General features: G+C 42.8%; 1 protein-coding gene across 6 annotated transcripts in view; it reads left to right on the forward strand.

Annotated features, from left to right (window-relative positions):
• Positions 1–23,057, forward strand: part of SKAP1 (src kinase associated phosphoprotein 1) — a 307,330-nt gene that overhangs the window by 59,515 nt on the left and 224,758 nt on the right. For 5 of the 6 annotated variants that reach the window (XM_054456001.2, XM_054456000.2, XM_054456002.2 and 2 more), the window contains one exon: positions 16,181–16,206. The exons of the other annotated variant lie outside the window; for it this stretch is intronic. In XM_054456001.2, coding sequence (XP_054311976.1) covers positions 16,181–16,206 — 26 coding nt within the window. The remainder of the gene's footprint in view (positions 1–16,180; positions 16,207–23,057) is intronic. 6 annotated transcript variants of the gene reach the window in all.

Genomic DNA, 23,057 nt, shown 5'->3' on the forward strand with positions numbered 1-23,057 from the left:
GAGCGACGCAGAAGACGGGTGATTTCTGCATTTCCATCTGAGGTACTGGGTTCATCTCACTAGGGAGTGCCAGACAGTGGGCGCAGGACAGTGAGTGCAGCGCACCATGTGCCAGCCGAAGCAGGGCAAGGCATTGCCTCACTCAGGAAGCGTAAGGGGACAGGGAGTTCCCTTTCCTGGTCAAGAAAAGGGGTGACAGACGGCACCTGGAAAATCGGGCCACTCCCACCCAAATACTGCACTTTTCCAACGGGCTTAGGAAACGGACGCACCAGGAGATTATATCCCGCACCTGGCTCGGAGGGTCCTACGCCCACGGAGTCTCGCTGATTGCTAGCACAGCAGTATGAGATCAAATTGCAAGGCGGCAGCGAGGCTGGGGGAGGGGCTCCCACCATAGCCCAGGCTCGCTTAGGTAAACAAAGCAGCCGGGAAGCTCTAGCTGGGTGGAGCCCACCACAGCTCGAGGAGGCCTGCCTGCCTCGGTAGGCTCCACCTCTGGGGGCAGGGCACAGACAAACAAAAAGACAGCAGTAACCTCTGCAGACTTAAATGTCCCTGTCTGACAGCTTTGAGGAGAGCAGTGGTTCTCCCAGCACACAGCTGGAGATCTGAGAACGGGCAGATTGCCTCCTCAAGTTGGTCCCTGACCCCTGACCCCTGAGCAGCCTAACTGGGAGGCACCCCCCAGTAGGGGCAGACTGACACCTCACACGGCCGGGTACTCCTCTGAGACAAAACTTCTGGAGGAACGATCAGACAGCAGCATTCGCAGATCACGAAAATCCGCGGTTCTGCAGACACCGCTGCTGATACCCAGGCAAACGGGGTCTGGAATGGACCTCTAGCAAACTCCTACAGACCTGCAGTTGAGGGTCCTGTCTGTCAGAAGGAAAACTAACAAACGGAAAGGACATCCACACCAAAAACCCATCTGTACAACACCATCATCAAAGACCAAAAGTAGTTAAAACCACAAAGATGGGGAAAAAACAGAGCAGAAAAACTGGAAACTCTAAAAAGCAGAGTGCCTCTCCTCCTCCAAAGGAACGCAGTTCCTTACCAGCAACGAAACAAAGCTGGACAGAGAATGACTTTGACGAGTTGAGAGAAGAAGTCTTCAGACGATCAAACTACTCCGAGCTACAGGAGGAAATTCAAACCAAAGGCAAAGAAGTTGAAAACTTTGAAAAAACTTTAGACGAATGTATAACTAGAATAACCAATACAGAGAAGTGCTTAAAGGAGCTGATGGAGCTGAAAGCCAAAGCTCGAGAACTACGTGAAGAATGCAGAAGCCTCAGGAGCTGATGCGACCAACTGGAAGAAGGAGTATCAGTGATGGAAGATGAAATGAATGAAATGAAGCGAGAAGGGAAGTTTAGAGAAAAAATAATAAAATGAAACGAACAAAGCCTCCAAGAAATATGGGACTATGTGAAAAGACCAAATCTGCGTCTGATTGGTGTACCTGAAAGTGACGGGGAGAATGGAACCAAGTTGGAAAACACTCTGCAGGATATTATCCAGGAGAACTTCCCCAATCTAGCAAGGCAGGCCAACATTCAGATTCAGGAAATACAGAGAACACCACAAAGATACTCCTCGAGAAGAGCAACTCCAAGACACATAATTGTCAGATTCACCAAAGTTGAAATGAAGGAAAAAATGTTAAGAGCAGCCAGAGAGAAAGGTCGGGTTACCCACAAAGGGAAGCCCATCAGACTAACAGCGGATCTCTCGGCAGAAACTCTACAAGCCAGAAGAGAGTGGGGGCCAATATTCAACATCCTTAAAGAAAATAATTTTCAACCCAGAATTTCATATCCAGCCAAACTAAGCTTCATAAGTGAAGGAGAAATAAAATACTTTACAGACAAGTAAATGCTGAGAGATTTTGTCACCACCAGGCCTGCCCTAAAAGAGCTCCTGAAGGAAGCACTAAACATGGAAAGGCACAATTGGTACCAGCTGCTGCAAAATCATGCCAAAATGTAAAGACCATCGAGACTAGGAAGAAACTGCATCAACTAATGAGCAAAATAACCAGCTAACATCATAATGACAGGATCAAATTCACACATAACAATATTAACTTTAAATGTAAATGGACTAAATGCTCCAATTAAAAGACACAGACTGGCAAATTGGATAAAGAGTCAAGACCCATCAGTGTGCTGTATTCAGGAAACCCATCTCACGTGCAGAGACACACATAGGCTCAAAATAAAAGGATGGAGGAAGATCTACCAAGCAAATGGAAAACAAAAAAAGGCAGGGGTTGCAATCCTAGTCTCTGATAAAACAGTCTTTAAACCAACAAAGATCAAAAGAGACAAAGAAGGCCATTACATAATGGTAAAGGGATCAATTCAACAAGAAGAGCTAACTATCCTAAATATATATGCACCCAATACAGGCACACCCAGATTCATAAAGCAAGTCCTGAGTCACCTACAAAGAGACTTAGACTCCCACACAATAATAATGGGAGACTTTAACACCCCACTGTCAACATTAGACAGATCAACGAGACAGAAAGTTAACAAGGATACCCAGGAATTGAACTCAGCTCTGCACCAAGCGGACCTAATAGACATCTACAGAACTCTCCACCCCAAATCAACAGAACATACATTTTTTTCAACACCACACCACACCTATTCCAAAATTGACCACATAGTTGGAAGGAAAGCTCTCCTCAGCAAATATAAAAGAAGAGAAATTATAACAAACTGTCTCTCAGACCACAGTGCAATCAAACTAGAACTCAGGATTAAGAAACTCACTCAAAACTGCTCAACTACATGGAAACTGAACAACCTGCTCCTGAACGACTACTGGGTACATAACGAAATGAAGGCAGAAATAAAGATGTTCTTTGAAACCAATGAGAACAAAGACACAACGTACCAGAATCTCTGGGACACATTCAAAGCAGTGTGTAGAGGGAAATTTATAGCACTAAATGCCCACAAGAGAAAGCAGGAAAGATCCAAAATTGACACCTTAACATCACAATTAAAAGAACTAGAAAAGCAAGAGCAAACACATTCAAAAGCCAGCAGAAGGCAAGAAATAACTAAAATCAGAGCAGAACTGAAGGAGATAGAGACCAAAAAAACCCTTCAAAAAATTAATGAATCCAGGAGCTGGTTTTTTGAAAGGATCAACAAAATTGATAGACCGCTAGCAAGACTAATAAAGAAAAAAAGAGAGAAGAATCAAATAGACACAATAAAAAATGATAAAGGGTATATCACCACTGATCCCACAGAAATAAAAACTACCATCAGAGAATATTACAAACACCTGTATGCAAATAAACTAGAAAATCTAGAAGAAATGGATAAATTCCTCGACACATACAGTCTCCCAAGACTAAACCAGGAAGAAGTTGAATCTCTGAATAGACCAATAACAAGATCTGAAATTGTGGCAATAATCAATAGCTTACCAACCAAAAAGAGTCCAGGACCAGATGGATTCACAGCCGAATTCTACCAGAGGTACAAGAAGGAACTGGTACCATTCCTTCTGAAACTATTCCAATCAATAGAAAAAGAGGGAATCCTCCCTAACTCATTTTATGAGGCCAGCATCATCCTGATACCAAAGCCGGGCAGAGACACAACCAAAAAAGAGAATTTTAGACCAATATCCTTGATGAACATTGATGCAAAAATCCTTAATAAAATACTGGCAAACCGAATCCAGCAGCACATCAAAAAGCTTATCCACCATGATCAAGTGGGCTTCATCCCTGGGATGCAAGGCTGGTTCAATATACGCAAATCAATAAATGTAATCCAGCATATAAACAGAACCAAAGACAAAAACCACATGATTATCTCAATAGATGCAGAAAAAGCCTTTGACAAAATTCAACAACTCTTCATGCTAGAAACTCTCAATAAATTAGGTATTGATGGGATGTATCTCAAAATAATAAGAGCTATCTATGACAAACCCACAGCCAATATCATATTGAATGGGCAAAAACTGGAAGCATTCCCTTTGAAAACTGGCACAAGACAGGGATGCCCTCTCTCACCACTCCTATTCAACATAGTGTTGGAAGTTCTGGCCAGGGCAATTAGGCAGGAGAAGGAAATAAAGGGTATTCAATTAGGAAAAGAGGAAACCAAATTGTCCCTGTTTGCAGACGACATGATTGTATATCTAGAAAACCCCAATGTCTCAGCCCAAAATCTCCTTAAGCTGATAAGCAACTTCAGCAAAGTCTGAGGATACAAAATCAATGTACAAAAATCACAAGCATTCTTATACACCAATAACAGACAAACAGAGAGCCAAATCATGAGTGAAGTCCCATTCACAATTGCTTCAAAGAGAATAAAATACTTAGGAATCCAACTTACAAGGGATGTGAAGGACCTCTTCAAGGAGAACTATAAACCACTGCTTAATGAAATAAAAGAGGATACAAACAAATGGAAGAACATTCCATGCTCGTGGGTAGGAAGAATCAATATCGTGAAAATGGCCATACTGCCCAAGGTAATTTATAGATTCAATGCCATCCCCATCAAGCTACCAATGACTTTCTTCACAGAATTGGAAAAAACTACTTTAAAGTTCATATGGAACCAAAAAAGAGCCCGCATCACCAAGTCAATCATAAGCCAAAAGAACAAAGCTGAAGGCATCACGCTACCTGACTTCAAACTATACTACAAGGCTACAGTAACCAAAACAGCATGGTACTGGTACCAAAACAGAGATATAGATCAATGGAAAAGAACAGAGCCCTCAGAAATAACGCTGCATATCTACAACTATCTGATCTTTGACAAACCTGAGAAAATCAAGCAATGGGGAAAGGATTCCCTATTTAATAAATGGTGCTGGGAAAACTGGCTAGCCATATGTAGAAAGCTGAAACTGGATCCCTTCCTTACATCTTATACAAAAATTAATTCAAGGGGGATTAAAGACTTAAATGTTAGACCTAAAACCATAAAAACCCTAGAAGAAAACCTAGGCATTACCATTCAGGACATAGGCATGGGCAAGGACTTCATGTCTAAAACACCAAAAGCAATGGCAACAAAAGCCAAAATTGACAAATGGGATCTAATTAAACTAAAGAGCTTCTGCACAGCAAAAGAAACTACCATCAGAGTGAACAGGAAACCTACAAAATGGGAGAAAATTTTTGCAACCTACTCATCTGACAAAGGGCTAATATCCAGAATCTACAATGAACTCAAACAAATTTACAAGAAAAAAACAAACAACCCCATCAAAAAGTGGGCCAAGGATATGGACAGACACTTCTCAAAAGAAGACATTTATGCAGCCAAAAGACACATGAAAAAATGCTCATCATCACTGGCCATCAGAGAAATGCAAATCAAAACCACAATGAGATACCATCTCACACCAGTTAGAATGGCAATCATTAAAAAGTCAGGAAACAACAGGTGCTGGAGAGGATGTGGAGAAATAGGAACACTTTTACACTGTTGGTGGGACTGTAAACTAGTTCAACCATTGTGGAAGTCAGTGTGGCGATTCCTCAGGGATCTAGAACTAGAAATACCATTTGACCCAGCCATCCCATTACTGGGTATATACCCAAAGGACTATAAATCATGCTGCTATAAAGACACATGCACACGTATGTTTATTGTGGCACTATTCACAATAGCAAAGACTTGGAACCAACCCAAATGTCCAACAATGATAGACTGGATTAAGAAAATGTGGCACATATACACCATGGAATACTGTGCAGCCATAAAAAATGATGAGTTCATGTCCTTTGTAGGGACACGGATGAAACTGGAAATCATCATTCTCAGTAAACTATCGCAAGGACAAAAAACCAAACACCACATGTTCTCACTCATAGATGGGAATTGAACAATGAGAACACATGGACACAGGAAGGGGAACATCACACTCTGGGGACTGTTGTGGGGTGGAGGGAGGGGGGAGGGATAGCATTAGGAGATATACCTAATGCTAAATAGCAAGTTAATGGGTGCAGCACACCAATATGGCACATGTATACATATGTAACTAACCTGCACATTGTGCACATGTACCCTAAAACTTAAAGTATAATAATAATTTAAAAAAAAATTAGCCAGGCATGGTGGCACATGCCTGTAATCACAGCTACTTGGGAGGCTAAGGCAGGAGAATCACTTGAACCCAGCAGGTGTAGGTTGCGGTGAGCTGAGATCGTACCACTGTACTCCAGCCTGGGCAATAGAGTGAGACTCCATCTCAGAAAAAAAAAAAAAGAATGAATAAATTACATGAATGTAAATGGGATACAAGTTTAAAATATATATATATATAATAATAATGATAGCCATTCTGATTGGTGTGAGATGGTTTTGATTTGCATTTCTCTGATGATTAGTAATGTTGAGCATTTTAAAATATTCGTTGGCCACTTGTGTGTCTTCTCTTAAGAAGTGTCTGTTCATGCCTTTTGCAAACTTTTTAATGGCGTTGTTTTTTGTTTGTCCAATTAAGTTCTTTATAGACTCTGTGAATTTGGGGTGGCAACCTAGAACTGTGTGTTTGCAGTATGAAAGATACTGAAATATATCTGTAGATGAATCATATCTATTATAGTTGTCATTTCATCCATAGTACCTGGGCAAAGGGCTTGTCATAGAAGACATTCAATGAATATTGAAATGGTTGACTGAGTCATTGAATTATTTTAGAATAGTAAAATATCTTTAGAGAAAGACTCAGTTAATTTTGATGATTGTTTTAATTGTTAGATTATATTTTCAAGACTTTCCTCCTTAGTTTCTTATTAGAGGTCCTGTTCCGAAACTGATTGTTGGTGGTGGAAACTTGTCCACTCCACTTAAAAGCTTTGTAATGATGGGTAAGTAAGTTATTTAATCCTTGATGCCTCAGTTTTCTTATTTAGAAAATGGGCATAATAATAGGGTTAGAGTGTGAGGAAATGGGTTAATGTAAGAAAAGTGCTTAGAGCAACATCCAACAAAATGTTCAATAAATCTTAGCATTGTTATTAGCACTACTGTTATTACTACTACAGTGACTGCTGCTTATCAAGATTCCCTCAATACTGTGGGTTCAATTTATTTGTACCTTTCCCCAAACTAAAGTTCATTTTTTATTTTTTACTTTTTTTTTTTTTTTTTTTTTGAGAGAGGGTCTCACTCTGTTGCCCAGGCTGGAGTGCAGTGGTGCAATTATGGCTCACTGTAGCTTCAACCTCCCAGGCTCATGCAATCCTCCCACCTCAGCCTGCTCAGTAACTGGGACTGCAGGTGCACACCACCACACCCAGCTAATCTTTGTACTTTTTGTAGAGACAGGGTTTTGCCATGTTGTCTAGGCTGGACTCAAACTCCTGGGCTCAAGCAATATACCCACCTTGGCTTCTCAGAGTGCTTGGATTACAGGTGTGAGCCACTGCATCTGACCTAAAGTTCAGTTAAAACATCTTTATTATTTATTTATTTATTTATTTATTTATTTTGAGATGGAGTCTCTCTCTGTTGCCAAGGCTGGAGTGCATGATGCGATCTCAGCTCACTGCAACCTCCACCTCCTGAGTTCAAGTGATCCTCCTGCCTCAGACTCCCAAGTAGCTGAGATTACAGGCATGCACCCCTACGCCCAGCTAATTTTTTTGTATTTTTAATAGAGACAGGGTTTCACCATGTTGGTCAGGCTGGTCTTGAACTTATGACCTCCGAAAGTGCTGAGATTACAGGCGCAAGCCACCGTGCCTGGCCAAAACATCTTTAATTTGAAAACACAAATAGCATACTCTACAATGTAATACTAAAATTTTAAGACTGTTCTGTGGCATAGAGAAAATATTGTGAAATTTTATTCTTCCATTTTCACTTTTGGAGGCACAAGTGAAGATGGGTTTATTTTTACTGAATGTAAAAATGATCATCATCAATATGGTTGCAACATTCTCTCTCTGCTCATTCTGTACTCATCATTTTTCAGTTCCAAATATCATTTGCATGGTCCTGATGACATTGAGTATGGATATTGCAGAGGAGTGATAGCTTCCCTTTCCTATTGAAGCTGAAGCTTCAAAGAGAAGATTAAAGAAGTGTTTGTTATCTATCTGCACAGGCCTGATATGAAATTCTCAGAGGCTTTTAGGATAAACACAACTCTGTATGTGTGCATTTATATGCCTTTTCTTCCGTGTACTTCTATTGTGGTCTTTGTATTTTGGTTTAAAATTTCTAGTTTCAGACTGTTGGACTCTCTGGCTAACAGAGAATTGTTTTCAGAAAAAGGGTAAGAATTGGAAGATGTTGGCAGGATTTTACTAAATCCCTCCTGAAGAGTATAGAATTCTCTATTGTGGAATTATATTTCTTTTTTTCATTATTATATATAAATTTTTATTTATGAAGTATTTATTGATCATTCTTGGGTGTTTCTCGGAGAGGGGGATGTGGCAGGCTCATAGGATAATAGTGGAGAGAAGGTCAGGAGATAAACACATGAACAAAGGTCTCTGGTTTTCCTAGGCAGAGGTCCCTGTGGCCTTCTGCAGTGTTTGTGCCCCTGGGTACTTGAGATTAGGGAGTGGTGATGACTCTTGAAGAGCATGCTGCCTTCAAGTATCTGTTTAACAAAGCACATCTTGCACCGCCCTTTATCCATTTAACCCTGAGTTGACACAGCACATGTTTCAGAGAGCACGGGGCTGGGGGAAAGGCCATAGATCAACAGCATCCCAAGGCAGAAGAATTTCTCCTAGTCAGAACAAAATGGAGTCTCCTATGCCCACCTCTTTCTACACAGACACAGCAACAATCTGATCTCTCCTTCCTTTCCCCACACTTCCCCACCTTCTTTTCATCAAAACCACCATCGTCCTCATGGCCCGCTCCCGATGGTCGCTGTCTCTTCGGAGCTGTTGGGTACACCTCCCAGACAGGGCGGCTGGGCAGAGGCGCTCCTCACTTCCCAGACCAGGCGGCTGGGCAGAGGCGCTCCTCACCTCCCAGACGGGGCGGCCGGGCAGAGGCGCTCCTCACTTCCCAGACGGGGCGGCCGGGCAGAGGCGCTCCTCACTTCCTCCCAGACGGGGTGGCAGCCAGGCAGAGGCGCTCCTCACCTCCCAGACGGGGCGGCCAGGCAGAGGCGCTCCTCACTTCCCAGAGGGGGCGACCGGGCAGAGGCGCTCCTCACCTCCCAGACGGGGCGGCCGGGCAGAGGCGCTCCTCACTTCCCAGACGGGGCGGCCGGGCAGAGATGCTCCTCACTTCCTCCCAGACGGGGTGGCAGCCAGGCAGAGGCGCTCCTCACCTCCCAGACGGGGCGGCCGGGCAGAGACACTCCTCACTTCCTCCCAGACGGGGTGGCAGCCAGGCAGAGGCGCTCCTCACCTCCCAGACGGGGCGGCCAGGCAGAGGCGCTCCTCACTTCCCAGAGGGGGCGACCGGGCAGAGGCGCTCCTCACCTCCCAGACGGGGCGGCCGGGCAGAGGCGCTCCTCACCTCCCAGACGGGGCGGCCGGGCAGAGGCGCTCCTCACTTCCCAGACGGGGCGGCCGGGCAGAGGCGCTCCTCACTTCCCAGACGGGGCGGCCGGGCAGAGACGCTCCTCACTTCCTCCCAGACGGGGTGGCAGCCAGGCAGAGGTGCTCCTCACCTCCCAGACGGGGCGGCCAGGCAGAGGCGCTCCTCACTTCCCAGAGGGGGCGACCGGGCAGAGGCGCTCCTCACCTCCCAGACGGGGCGGCTGGGCAGAGGCGCTCCTCACTTCCCAGACGGGGCGGCCGGGCAGAGGCGCTCCTCACTTCCCAGACGGGGCAGCCGGGCAGAGGCGCTCCTCACTTCCCAGACGGGGCGGCCGGGCAGAGACGCTCCTCACTTCCTCCCAGACGGGGTGGCAGCCAGGCAGAGGCGCTCCTCACCTCCCAGAGGGGGCGGCCAGGCAGAGGCGCTCCTCACTTCCCAGAGGGGGCGACCGGGCAGAGGCGCTCCTCACCTCCCAGACGGGGCGGCCGGGCCGAGGCGCTCCTCACTTCCCAGACGGGGCGGCCGGGCAGAGACACTCCTCACTTCCTCCCAGACGGGGTGGCAGCCAGGCAGAGGTGCTCCTCACCTCCCAGACGGGGCGGCCGGGCAGAGGCACTCCTCAATTCCCAGACTGGGCGGCCTGGCAGAGGCGCTCCTCACCTCTCAGACGGAGCGACCGGGCAGAGGCGCTCCTCACTTCCCAGACGGGGTGGCGGCCGGGCAGAGGCGCTCCTCACTTCCCAGATGGGGCAGCCAGGCAGAGGCGCTCCTCACTTCCTTCCAGACGGGGTGGCGGCCAGGCAGAGGCGCTCCTCACCTCCCAGACGGGGTGGCCGGGCAGAGGCGCTCCTCACTTCCCAGATGGGGCAGCCAGGCAGAGGCGCTCCTCTCTTCCTCCCAGACGGGGTGGCGGCCAGGCAGAGGTGCTCCTCGCTTCCCAGACGGGGTGGCCGGGCAGAGGCGCTCCTCACTTCCCAGACGGGGCGGCCGGGCAGAGGCGCGCCTCACTTCCTCCCAGACGGGGTGGCGGCCAGGCAGAGGCGCTCCTCACCTCCCAGACGGGGCGGCCGGGTAGAGGTGCTCCTCATCTCCCAGACGAGGCAGCCGGGCAGAGGTGCTCCTCACTTCCTCCCATACAGGGTGGTGGCCGGACAGAGGCACTCCTCACCTCCCAGACGGGGCGGCCGGGTAGAGGCGCTCCTCACTTCCCAGATGGGGCAGCCGGGCAGAGGCGCTCCTCACTTCCTCCCAGACGGGGTGGCGGCCGGGCAGAGGCACTCCTCACCTCCCAGACGGGGCAGCCGGGCAGAGGCGCTCCTCACTTCCCAGACGTTGGGGGACTGGGCAGAGGCGCTCCTCACTTCCCAGACGGGGCAGCCGGGCAGAGGAGCTCCTCACATCCCAGACGATGGGCGGCCGGGCAGAGACGTTCCTCACTTCCTATAGGGGATGGCGGCCGGGCAGAGGCGCTCCTCACTTCCCAGATGGGGCGGCCGGGCAGAGGGGCTCCTCACATCCCAGACGGGGTGGCAGCCGGGCAGAGGCGCTCCTCACATCCCAGATGATGGGCGGCCGGGCAGAGGCGCTCCTCACTTCCCAGATAGGGCGGCCGGGCAGAGGGGCTCCTCACATCCCAGACGATGGGCGGCCAGGCAGAGATGCTCCTCACTTCCTAGACGGGGTGGCGGCGGGGCAGAGGCTGTAATCTTAGCACTTTAAGAGGCCAAGGCAGGAGGCTGGTAGGTGGAGGTTGTAGCGAGCCGAGATCACACCACTGCACTCCAGCCTGAGCACCATTGAGCACTGAGTGAGCGAGACTCCGTCTGCAATCCCAGCACCTCGGGAGGCCGAGGCAGGCAGATCACTCGAGGCCAGGAGCTGGAGACCAGCCCAGTCAACACGGCGAAACCCCGTCTCCACCAAAAATACAAAAACCATTCAGGCGTGGCGGCGCGCGCCTGCAATCCCAGGCACTGGGCAGGCCGAGGCAGGAGAGTCACAGGAGCCTGAGGCAGGGAGGTTGCAGCGAGCCGAGATCACGATCACGGCAGCACAGTCCAGCTTCGGCAACAGAGGGAGACCGAAAAAAGAAGGAGAGGGAGACCGAAGAAAGGGGCGAGGGCGAGGGCGAGGGCGAGGGAGAGGGACTGTGGAATTATATTTCTAGAGAACATGATGAAGGCCACCCATGGGATATCTTTAACAAGACAAGACCAAGATCTTAAAGGTGTCCAGCAGGGACTAATCTGTGGTACCCTCCAGTGAGGGATGCGATTGCTCACCTTTTGGGCTTTCCTTTTAGAAGTGTTCTTTGTGAGCTTTCGAATAGAGGTGTGGCTTTTTTAAAAAACAAACTCCCTGTAGGGTTAATCCATAAATAATATTTAGAGAAAGAAGACAGGGAGAAAAGGTAGGATAGCAAAATACCTTCTGAAAAAGAAGGGAACTAACATTCCACTTCATACTGTTCCACATCAAGTTCTACATATAATTTTTATTGTCAGAATTTTCTCTCTTTTTTTTTTTTTGAGACAGGATCTCGTTCTGTTACCCAAGCTGGAGTCCAGTGGCATGATCACAGCTAACTTCAACCTCAACATCATGGGTTCAAGCGATCCTCCCACCTCAGCCTCCCGAGTAGCTAGGACTAGCATGTGCCACCACGCCTGGCTGATTTTTGTACCTTTTGTAGAGATGGAGTTTCGCCATGTTTCCCAAGCTGGTCTTGAACTCCTGGGCTTGGGCAATCCTCCTGCCTTGGCCTCCCAAAGTGCTGGGATTACAGGTGTGAGCCACCACACCTGACCTCAAATTTTTTTAAATTGACAAATGCAGCGGAATATATTTAAAATGTACAGTATGATTATATATATGGATATACATCCATATGTATATGGATATATATGGATATATATCCATATGTATATGGATATATATCTATATACATATGGATATATATATACACACATATACATATACGCAAACATACACATGGTGAAAGGATTACCATAGTCATACTAATTAATACATTCATCACCTTACATGGCTTACATGGTTACCTTTTTTTTTGGTGAGAATGCTTAAAATCTACTCTCTTACCAAATTTCAAGTATGTAATACAGTATTATTAACTATAGTCACCATACTGTACATTAGATCCTCAGAACTTATTCATCTTATAATTGAAAGTTTGACAGAAATAATTATAGTATTACCAGGAATAAAGCAGGTTCTGCTATTTAACATCAACTAGATGGACCTACTACTTTATTTGATACTGTTGAATTCTTAAGGTATAACTACTATTGGCAGAAGCAATACTCTTAGTATATATGACTTATAAGATCATATTTCTTCTCAACTGACAAGAGAAACCAGGAAGCCAGGGCACTTTAAAGTAGGTAGAGAAAAGGACTGAAAATGTGTGTTAGTTGGAGTGGGCATCATGGGACAGGGAGGCACAGAAGTGGCTGAGATCATCAATAACATACTTTGCCTATTTAACAATTTACCTAGAGCACCTTTTAACTGCCACTGCATGACTAGGGTTTTTCTGCGCCAATAAATGAGAGCAACAGCACAGTTCCTGCTGTTGCCATCATCAATATTTTGGAAAGAAGAGAGAGAGTGTACGTACACAGGTGCACATACATGTATGCACATACTCGAACCCTAATTTCTATTTATATTAAATTAGAAGTTGGGTAATGGTAGGAATTGGGGGTTAGGGAAGTGCCTCAAGAGAAGATGGAAAATAGCAAGAGTAGATGGAAAATTCCTCAGCCATTTGATGATTTGCTTGATTAGCTATGTTTTACAGAAAGGAGTTTTATGGAAAATTGTTCGTGGTGGCCAGGTACAGGTGCACTGTCTGCTAGGTGGAGATTGACCCATCATACTATTATTCACAACGTATTTAAGTTTCAGCCAGTTTCAGCTTACATATGTCCCTGCATTGATATGGACACTCCTTCTTCCCAGGTTTTGAAGCGTTCCACTTCCCACCCCGTCCTCTGCCCCTTCCTCTTCCCTTTGCTACTGCAGATGTCAAAGCTGTCCTGGAATTTCCTCACCCTCTAACCCAAGTATCTTACATTTCTCTTCACCTGATTGCCAGCCCAGAAACTCTTCTGGAAAAGGAAAGGAACAAGGAAGGACAAATTGTCAGGTTTCTTCTCCACTTTCTTATGTCTGATAATGTTCCCCAAATTAAACTGTGAATTATGGCAACATACTTATTCTCCACTGACCTCTTCTGTCTTTATTTTCTGAAAATTTGCCACACACTAAAGAAATAACCAATATACTCACTGGGCTGATACTCTTCCCTGAAGAAGCTAAGCCTAATTTTAGTAATGTATGTACTAGAAGACACACCATATCACCTATCACCTTTTCTGCATCTTTTTGGGGGGTTTATGAACCCTTTAAACTGCAAGCTTGTCCAACCTGCCTTATTTTGTTCTTGTTTTTCTTTTGTTTTTGTTTTAGGCTTTTAGCAGGGTGAAGCCATGATTTTTAGTTTCTACCTCTAGTGATAAGTGGAAAAGAGGGATGAGGAAGAGGCTTTAGTGGCTCACCAGAAACAGAAACTAAGAACCCATGACTGTATTCTCTCCCTTGGGCACCCCTGCAAAAGAATTCTATAAAAAACTGTGGACTTCTTCCCTAGGTTAAAAAAAAAAAAAAAGCTCCGACACACATATACACTCCTGAGAGGTCAAAATGAGGATAGAAAAGCATCCCTTATATTTGGTGGCGTGAAGGTTATTATGTCTATAGCAAGAGTTAATGTGCAATGGCTCTGAGCCTAACTGGAGGATGTTGAGTGAGTGGACAGTGAAGGAATAAAATGAGCCAAGTGTAGACAGTGCTTTTGAAAACGTCACTGTGACGTGACGGGAAACAGGACAGCAGGTGGAGGGATGTGAAGGGGTGAGGGAGGATTTGCTTTATTTTTATATGAGCATAAATGCTGATGGAAAGGGCCAAACTGAGAGGAAGAGGTTGAATACAGACAAGAGAAAAATTGATAAAGAATAATGTAAAGTTCCTGTGAAGGCAGGAGGAAATGGGATCCAAAATACAGTAGTCTTTCTTGGATAACCATCACATATAACATTGTTTTTGTGGGGAAAGAAATGCAATTTAGTTTCCAAATAAGTGACTTACAAATGATCCTTTCCACCACTGCTATTTTGTTAGTTTAAGACTTCAAGGGTTGCTGGATGCAGTGGCTCATCCCTGCAATCCCAACACTTTGGGATGCTGAAGTGGGAGGATTGCTTAAGCCCCAGCCTGGGCAACAAAGTGAGACCCCATCGATACAAAAAAACAAAAAACAAAACAAAAAAACAGTAACTGTTTTTCACTGTCTCATTGCAAGGTTGTTGAGAATTAGTAGTAATGTGTGTAAGCATGTAGGTGTGGTGGCGTGTGCCTGTGGCCCCAGCTACATGGGAGGGTGAGGTAGGAGGATCCCTTGAGCCCAGCAGGTCAAGGCTACAGTGAGTGATGTTCATGCCATTGCATTCCAGCTTGGGTGATAGAACAAGACCCAGTCTCAGAAAAAAAAAATTAGATAAATAAAAGACTTCAAGGGTTGTCAGTTTTGCCAATTATTTCCCAAAATAATAGAGGAGATAGGATGGTACAATGAACTGCAAGAGCCCCATTCTTGGCTCAGACACTAAAATGTTAGACAACCTTAAGTCAATTGCACTAAAACGTTAGACATCCTTAAGTCAATTGTTCATGTTTCACTTATTGTTGTTGTTGTTTGTTTTGTTTTGTTGAGATGGAGTCTCGCTCTGTCACCCAGGCTGGAGTGCAATGGCACGATCTTGGCTCACTGCAACCTCCGCCTCCTGGGTTCAAGCGATTCTCCTGCCTCAGCCTCCTGAGTAGCTGGGATTACAGGCACACGCCACCATGCCCAGCTATTTTTTGTATTTTTAGTAGAGATGGGGTTTCACCATGTTGGTCAGACTGGTCTTGAACTCCTGACCTCGTGATCTGCCTGCTTTGGCCTCCCAAAGTGCTGGGGTTACAGGCATGAGCCACCACACCCAGCCCATGTTTCACTTGTAAAATTAAGAATTTAGGTTTAAAAGGCAAAGCCCAGGAGTTCGAGGCTGCAGTGAGCTATGATTGTGTCACTGTACTCCAGCCTGGGTAACAGAGAAAAAAAAAAATTAGGCTTCAGAGGCATTTGAGATGTGTTGGTGTTGGTGGTGGGGTTTGACTGTTATAACAACTAGGAATGCCTCTGGTATTTGGTACCTAGGACCAGTGATGGTAATGGTCCTGTAATACACAGGCCAGATTGTCACAACAAAGAACCATCCTGCTGAAAGCCTGTAGAGCTCTTGATGAGAAACCCCAGGCCACCGCTAGGTTCCCTTTTAGGACCTTTCCAGCTCTAAAGTCAAAATTACCTGAGGAATTTCAGTGAATTAAATGCATCTTTTAAGCCATTGAGACTCTTTCAAATCTCAGGGATAACCTTTTGTTTTTCTCAAAATTAGTAGTGACTTTGGCTGGTTATAGACTTTAGCAAGCTTTTTGAACCAGGTGCTATAGCTATGGTAGGCCAACCAAAATTGAGAAATATAAGTTTGACTTATTCCCTTTTTTTTCCCCTTGTATTTCAGGTACTATTGGGATTTTCAGCCCCAAGGTGAGTCCTCTTTGACCACGTACGGTTTTATGCTAAAAATGTGTAAATGGGATTGTTTATTCCTGTCTCTTCTCTACAAGCTTCTTCACAGAGTGGCATTAACCATTTCCAAGGAAAGTTAGTGGAGTGTTTAATTAACCTTCACCCTGCTGCGCCCCCCTGCCCTGCTTTTTAGCAACAAGAAGCTCTATGCTTCCTCCTTCTAAGTGGATTGTTGCTAGATTATTTTATAAAACCAAGGCTATAATATGCTTTAATTCCTTGAGCTTTGTTAGGTGCCAACAGGATCCAGTAGCATTCAAATAAAATGGTAGCCGAATCCATAATAAAAACCTTGGGAGGGTTCCAACTCAGCTAATCCTTCATTTGCTCCAGAAATAAATTCCAGTATGTTACCTCCTCGATCACAGTGCCCTTCCACACAGCCTGCCTGTCTGGCAGCAGAGAAATGTCAGAAATGGAGCAGTGTTAAAATTCCCACTAGAACAGTGTTATCACATTTTAATATGAGCCTCGCTGCAGCCTCAGTGCTTCTAATTGCTTTCAAACCATTGTTTTCCTGCTTTTGCTTGATGAACCCAGCATCTGGCATGATTCTAAAAAGTACTACAGACAGCTGTGTGCAAAATTAAAAAAAGAAAAAGGCCAGGATTAAAACACATTTTTAAAAGGTTCAGAATTGAAATTTTTTTTCTGAATTCAAACAGTTTGAGGGGATATCTTTTAAAGTATTTGCCTTCCTTCTTTTTAGTACTCTGGTTGAGAATGTCAGAATCATCAACCTGAATATTATCTTAATTTCTTGTAAATGGAGGGGCTTTATTTTCTCAGATAATCACAGAGTTTTAGATCAAACTTATAAATAGCTTTATAAACTATTTTGCTCTATAACTTTCTTAACCAATTGTAAACTTTTTAAGTACTTTTTATTCTCTTAATGTTGTCACTGTATCCAACCTCAGTGAATAGTAATACCTTAAATAAATTAAAATTGTGAGTGATTATAATAGTTTTATTAAAATTTTTATTTTTCTGGCTCATACCTTTAGTGTATTTCAAGTTTTTTATAAAGCTTTATTTTAAAGCCATCTTTAAGAAATAAAAACCATATATTTTCAAAGCTTCTTGACTCTTGTAAGTTAAAGTTGGAGCACTTACACTATTTTACGTAATGTGATGTGCTGTTACTATATATCTCACTGTCCTAAAGCATTTATAGCTGAAAACATAGATTGAGCAGTGTATAATTTTATGTAATAATGTAGCAGTTTGCTTTGCAAAATGTGAATTGCACTATTCAGGAGATGGCCCTATAATTCAGGGTTTAACAGATGTTTACCAAAATCCACAGGGGGAAGCACATGATTGTGAACTGGCAGAAATGAATGGAACTGTGACGGTAGAATTAATTACGTAAAGGAGAAATAAAGAGTTAGTGTCAGAGATGTGGTATAGGAATACGTTGAGAAGAGAAAATAATTTTGGAGCTTAACACAAGAGACTATATTGGACTAAAAAAGACAAAGAGTACATCTTACCAGATTCTTGAAATGCTGGCATTGCAGTCATCTTTCAACATAAAGCAGCTTCTACCCATCCTTTCTCTCTTGGAGAGAGGACAGAGGTAGAGCAGCCAAGGAGACAAGTGAAAATAGTTTATTTAGAACAGAAAACTGTATTTGCTTCTTGACAACGATTAAATATATGTGGCAAAATCTTAGTGCATTTGGAAGTAAATGTAAGGAAAGATGACATAGAAAAACTCATGCCCTAGCCCCCAGTCTCATGCCTTCTCACAGATATTTTCAGGGGTAGGGGGAGTTAGTGAGAGGGTATCTTTTACCTTGCCCTTTTGATCAGACCTTAGCTGATTATGTGCTTCAGTAGCTGGTGGGATGGGTAGGAGCAGTAACTGGTTTAGATAAGGTACAACAGGACAATTTAAGATTATGAAAAGATTAGAAATATGTAAGAAAGGGAACAACTAGCAGAAGAATCTTAAAAGCCCTGGAAAATTGGGTGGTGTTGGGATGGGAGTGAGAAAGAACAGAAATGCTGGCCCCAAACTTTCTGAGCATTTTTATCTGTGACAGGACCCTCTGTACAAGAAGATGATGGGATGAATTTTATTAATTCTGCATCTGCCTAAATACACACTTGAGTTCTTCAAGATATTTGAACTAAACCAGGTCTGGTGCCTGGAAGGAAAATAGTCTTTAATTATAAAAGATCCATTATTTGTATATCCTTTTAGTAGCACACATTTTAAAAATAGCAGCCTTGGCCGGGAGCGGTGGCTCATGCCTGTAATCCCAGTACTTTGGGAGGCTGAAGCAGGCAGGTGGATCACCTGAGGTCAGGAGTTCGAGACCAGCCTGACCAACATGGTGAAACCCCGTCTCTACTAAATACAAAAAATTAGCTGGGAGTGGTGGTGCATGCCTGTAGTCCCAGCCACTTGGGAGGCTGAGGCAGGAGAATCGCTTGAACCTGGGAGATGGAGGTTGCAGTGAGCCGAGATTGTGTCATTGCACTCAAGCCTGGGCAACATGAGCAAAACTCTGTCTCAAAAAAAAAAAAAAAAAAGGCAGCCTTATCAAGATATAATTCACATACCATAAAATTTACCCATTTAAAAGGTACAAGTTAGTGGTGTACAGTATAGTATAGTATACTATAGTATACTATAGTATAATATGGTACAGTACAAGTTGTGCAACCATCACCACTGTCTAATTTCAGAACGTTTCATCACCCCAATAAGAAACCCTGTATGGATTCTAGAGCCCATTATCTCCAGAGGTCGAGAGCCCATACTCTTCGTGACTGTTTTTCACTGTCTCATTGCAAGATTGTTGAAGATTAGTAGTAATATGTGTAAGCATCTAGCTTAGTACCTGGACATAGTGGAAAAAAAAAAAAGCCAGTAGTTTCTATTTATCATAATGGTACATTAGTGGTAATTCTTTCTCTCACATTTCCACCTACTTTTTTTATTGGTCCACTGTCAACTTCCTGAATGATATTTATTTTAAAAAGGAAACGGGAAGTAAAACATGATCCAAGGAATATATTACTTTAATGTAGAGGGGATATAAATGGAAGGGCACTTTTAATGAGCTTAAACATAATTGGAGAACATGAAAGAGGCTTTTTATTTTTACTTGACAATAAGACATAATATTGCTTTAGTAATTCATGTCCTGCTTACTCAAAAAAATTTTCTACTTAATTTTTTACTTAAAGTTACAAAGAAAAGCCAGTGGAGTTTTTGCCATGGAATTTTTATAATTTCAGTAATCAATATCTAAAAGGTGATATCGATAAGGCAATATTAATTTTGCCCTTAGATTTGATGGTAATATCACTTGAAGTTATTGAGCAAACTGATTTCTTTCATTTTGCTTCAGTTTCCCCTTTTATAAAATGAGTTAGTGACAGTTTTAATCAAAAATTTGATTATAAGGTATAATGTTTATAATTCAAAATTTATTTGCTATAAAAAAACTTCATGAATATTAGATTGAATTTCCCACCATAGGCCCAGAATCTAAAACAAATGACATAATATTTAAATAAAAATCTAGGGAAGACCATGGGAATATTATATAGAATAATATCTTTTTTTGAATCCAGTGGTCACTCACGTTACATTTGTGGTAGTGGTAAACATGGGCCAGTGGAATCTCTTGCCAACTTGATTCTTTGAGTATCTCTATGAGTGGTGTAAAAGGTTTCTGAGAAAATTATTCAGTATATTTCATTATGAAAAAATTCTACTTTGTGAAGCTTAAAAAATCTCATTTTGAAATGGCAAGCCTATATTCACGTCAAAGTAAATCGATGCCTAATAATACAGCCTGGCAGGCCAGGCACAGTGGCTCATGCCTGTAGTCCCAGCACTTTGGGAGGCTGAGGGCAGGTAGATCGCTTGAACCCAGGAGTTTGAGATCAGTCTGGGCAACATGGTGAGACCCTGCGTCTACAGAAAAACAATTAGCTGGGCATGGTGGCACAAGCCTGTGGTCCTAGCTGCTTGGGAGGCTGAGGTGGGAGGATCACTCAAGCCTGGCAGGTTGAGACTGCAGTGAGCCGAGATCGCGCCACTGCACTTCAGCCTAGGAGACCGAGCGAGACCTTGTCCCAAAACACACAAACAAAGAAATAAACAAATAAAAATATAGCCTGGCAAAAACAAATAGTGCTAAGTGAATAAGGAAATTATAAAGCCATGTTAACTGTAAATTAAGAGATTTAAGAGGTTTACCAATGAATGTATAAACTTTGTGCATTCTGAGTCAAGCAAACTACTAAAAAATGACGTCTATGGGAGAATTAGAAATTTGAACACTGACTGGTTATTTTATGTTATTAGGAAACTACTGGATTTTTTTAGGTGTGGCAGTGGTATTATGGTTAATTTTTTAAAAAATAGTTCTTTATTTCAGAGAGAGGTGTGCTATGATATTTAAATATATAATGTTTGACAAATAGTATGGGAGAGGAGAAAGAAACAGGGTAAGTATAGATGAGACGAGATCAACCATAAGTTGACACTTGTTGAAGCTGGATGATGTATATATGGGAATTTATTACATTGTTTTGTCTACTTTTATATATGTTTAAACTTCTCCATAATGTAAAGGTAAAAGAAAAAGGTTGAGATTGATTAAAAATGTAACATTATTCTTTTATCTCTGTCATGAGACCTAGTATATTAATGCATATATTGCTTTATGCATCTGGATATAAAGTACATAGAATAGTGAACTGATTTTTTAAATTGTTGTTCAAGTTAATGTTTTATGATAGAAAGAGCCTAAGCTTTGAAATCATACCTGAATTAGAATCCCAGCTCCTCTACTTAGAAACTTTGTTAGCTACGGCAAATTACATCACTTCTCGAAGCTTCAGTTTCCTCATGTGTAAAACCTCACTAATAATGTCTACTTCACAGTTACTATGAGTTGTAATGAGTTTTAATGAGATGATAACTCATGAGGAGTGCTTGCCACATGGTAGGCACTTACTAAAGTGGTAACAAGTATTATTATGTCTCAAAGTAGGGCGAGGCAAGTACATACATGTATAAAACCTTTATAATAAAATTTTCACGTATCTTTTCATAAAATTCATTCATTCATTATAGCTGAACCCTGGTGTAGTGCCATGAAACTCACCATGTATATATTTGTAAGGTTTGTATTTATAGAGAGCATTTTTATTGGTGGTAGCCACTTCAGAGGCTAGATTTACAAGCTTTTTGCTATATGGTGTCTGAGACATGTTGAATGGAAGCACAAATGTTGCTTAACTTCTTGTCCCTTATGGTCACATACTTGGAGCATGTAGTTATGACAACTACAAGAAGCAAAACATTAAAGCAGCAAAGAAACACCATCTTTACACTTTAAAAAAAAAGAGGAAGGAAATTTCCTTTGAAGTTGAAGAGAAGTGTTTTTGAATTAATGGAGTGTACAGTGATTTTACTAAATTTTATTTATGAAAATACTCTTTGCATTCATGCCAAAAGGTTTTAGCACAGTCATAAGTAGGATTTATACAAAGAAACACAGCCCAAATTTATGATGTGTTTGCAAATATAAGAAAAAGTCTAAATTTACAATATTTATAATTTATTGTTAAGTATCTTTCCACCACTATTCCTGGAATGCTGATATTTTATAAACACAAGCATTGGTTTTGAACCTAGACTATCTCAACCTATACTACTTTTTAAAAAAGGAAATATTCCAGCATGTTTTTCATGTCTTTTGGGGATTTAATAAGGAGGAAATGAACCCAGGCTGAATACTCCTGCCTTTGGCTTTGACTCAACCTTTTAACATCAACAGTCTTGACAGCTGCTTTTGTGGCTTGACTTCCTTCAAGCATTTTCCCCCTTTTTCTTATTTGCTACATTTTATACAAATTAATCTGCAGCAAGTGGACACCCACACAAACTGTTTTTGAAGTTAATTACTAATTTTGATACCTTTTCAAATATTTTACTTCCTATACATCTACTGGTAGGGTGTTTTTTTTAGTGGAATAATGAATTTCTTAAAAGGGCAGAATAATGCATTTTAAAATTAATGCAGCAGTTGTTTTGCAATGACTATCAAAGATTTTTTTTTTTTTTTTTTTTTTTTTTTTTGGTGACGGTGTCTCGCTCTGTCACCCAGGCTGAAGTGCAGTGGCGTGATCTTGGCTCACTGCAAGCTCTGCCTCCTCGGTTCAAGCAATTCTCCTGCCTCAGCCTCCTGAGCAGCTGGGACTACAGGTGCCCGCCGCCATGCCCGGCTAATTTTTTGTATTTTTAATAGAGACGGGGTTTCACCGTGTTAGCCAGGATGGTCTCGATCTCCTGACCTCATGATCCGCCCGCCTTAGCCTCCCAAAGTGCTGTGATTATAGGCGTGAGCCACCACGCCCGGCCAAAAGATTTTTTTTTTAACAAAAAGACTCACTTTTTTCCTTTCTAAAGTTAACATTTCCCAAGATTTTTATGTCCTTTCTAAAAGTCCTTCCTGTTCTGTAGTAGATGATATTAAGATATTAAAAAAACTAAATTTTATGCAGGTAAAAGAAATCATTGGAATCAGGTAATGCTGCCTTCTGTATTCCCTACACAATGTATTATGTACAAGGATGTTCATGATAGCATTGTTTGGAATAGCAAACAGACAGCCTAAATGCCCAGCAATCGGGGACTAGTTAAATAAATATACATCCATTTAATGGAATGCTATATAGAGTTAAAAGAAAATGATACGTATATATGTAATATGTATGTAATATATAACATGGAAGGTTCTCCAAGGAGTATTGTTAGATGAAAAGGGTAATTT

Source organism: Pongo pygmaeus, chromosome 19 (assembly GCF_028885625.2).
Source record: "Pongo pygmaeus isolate AG05252 chromosome 19, NHGRI_mPonPyg2-v2.0_pri, whole genome shotgun sequence".
NCBI lineage: Eukaryota > Metazoa > Chordata > Mammalia > Primates > Hominidae > Pongo > Pongo pygmaeus.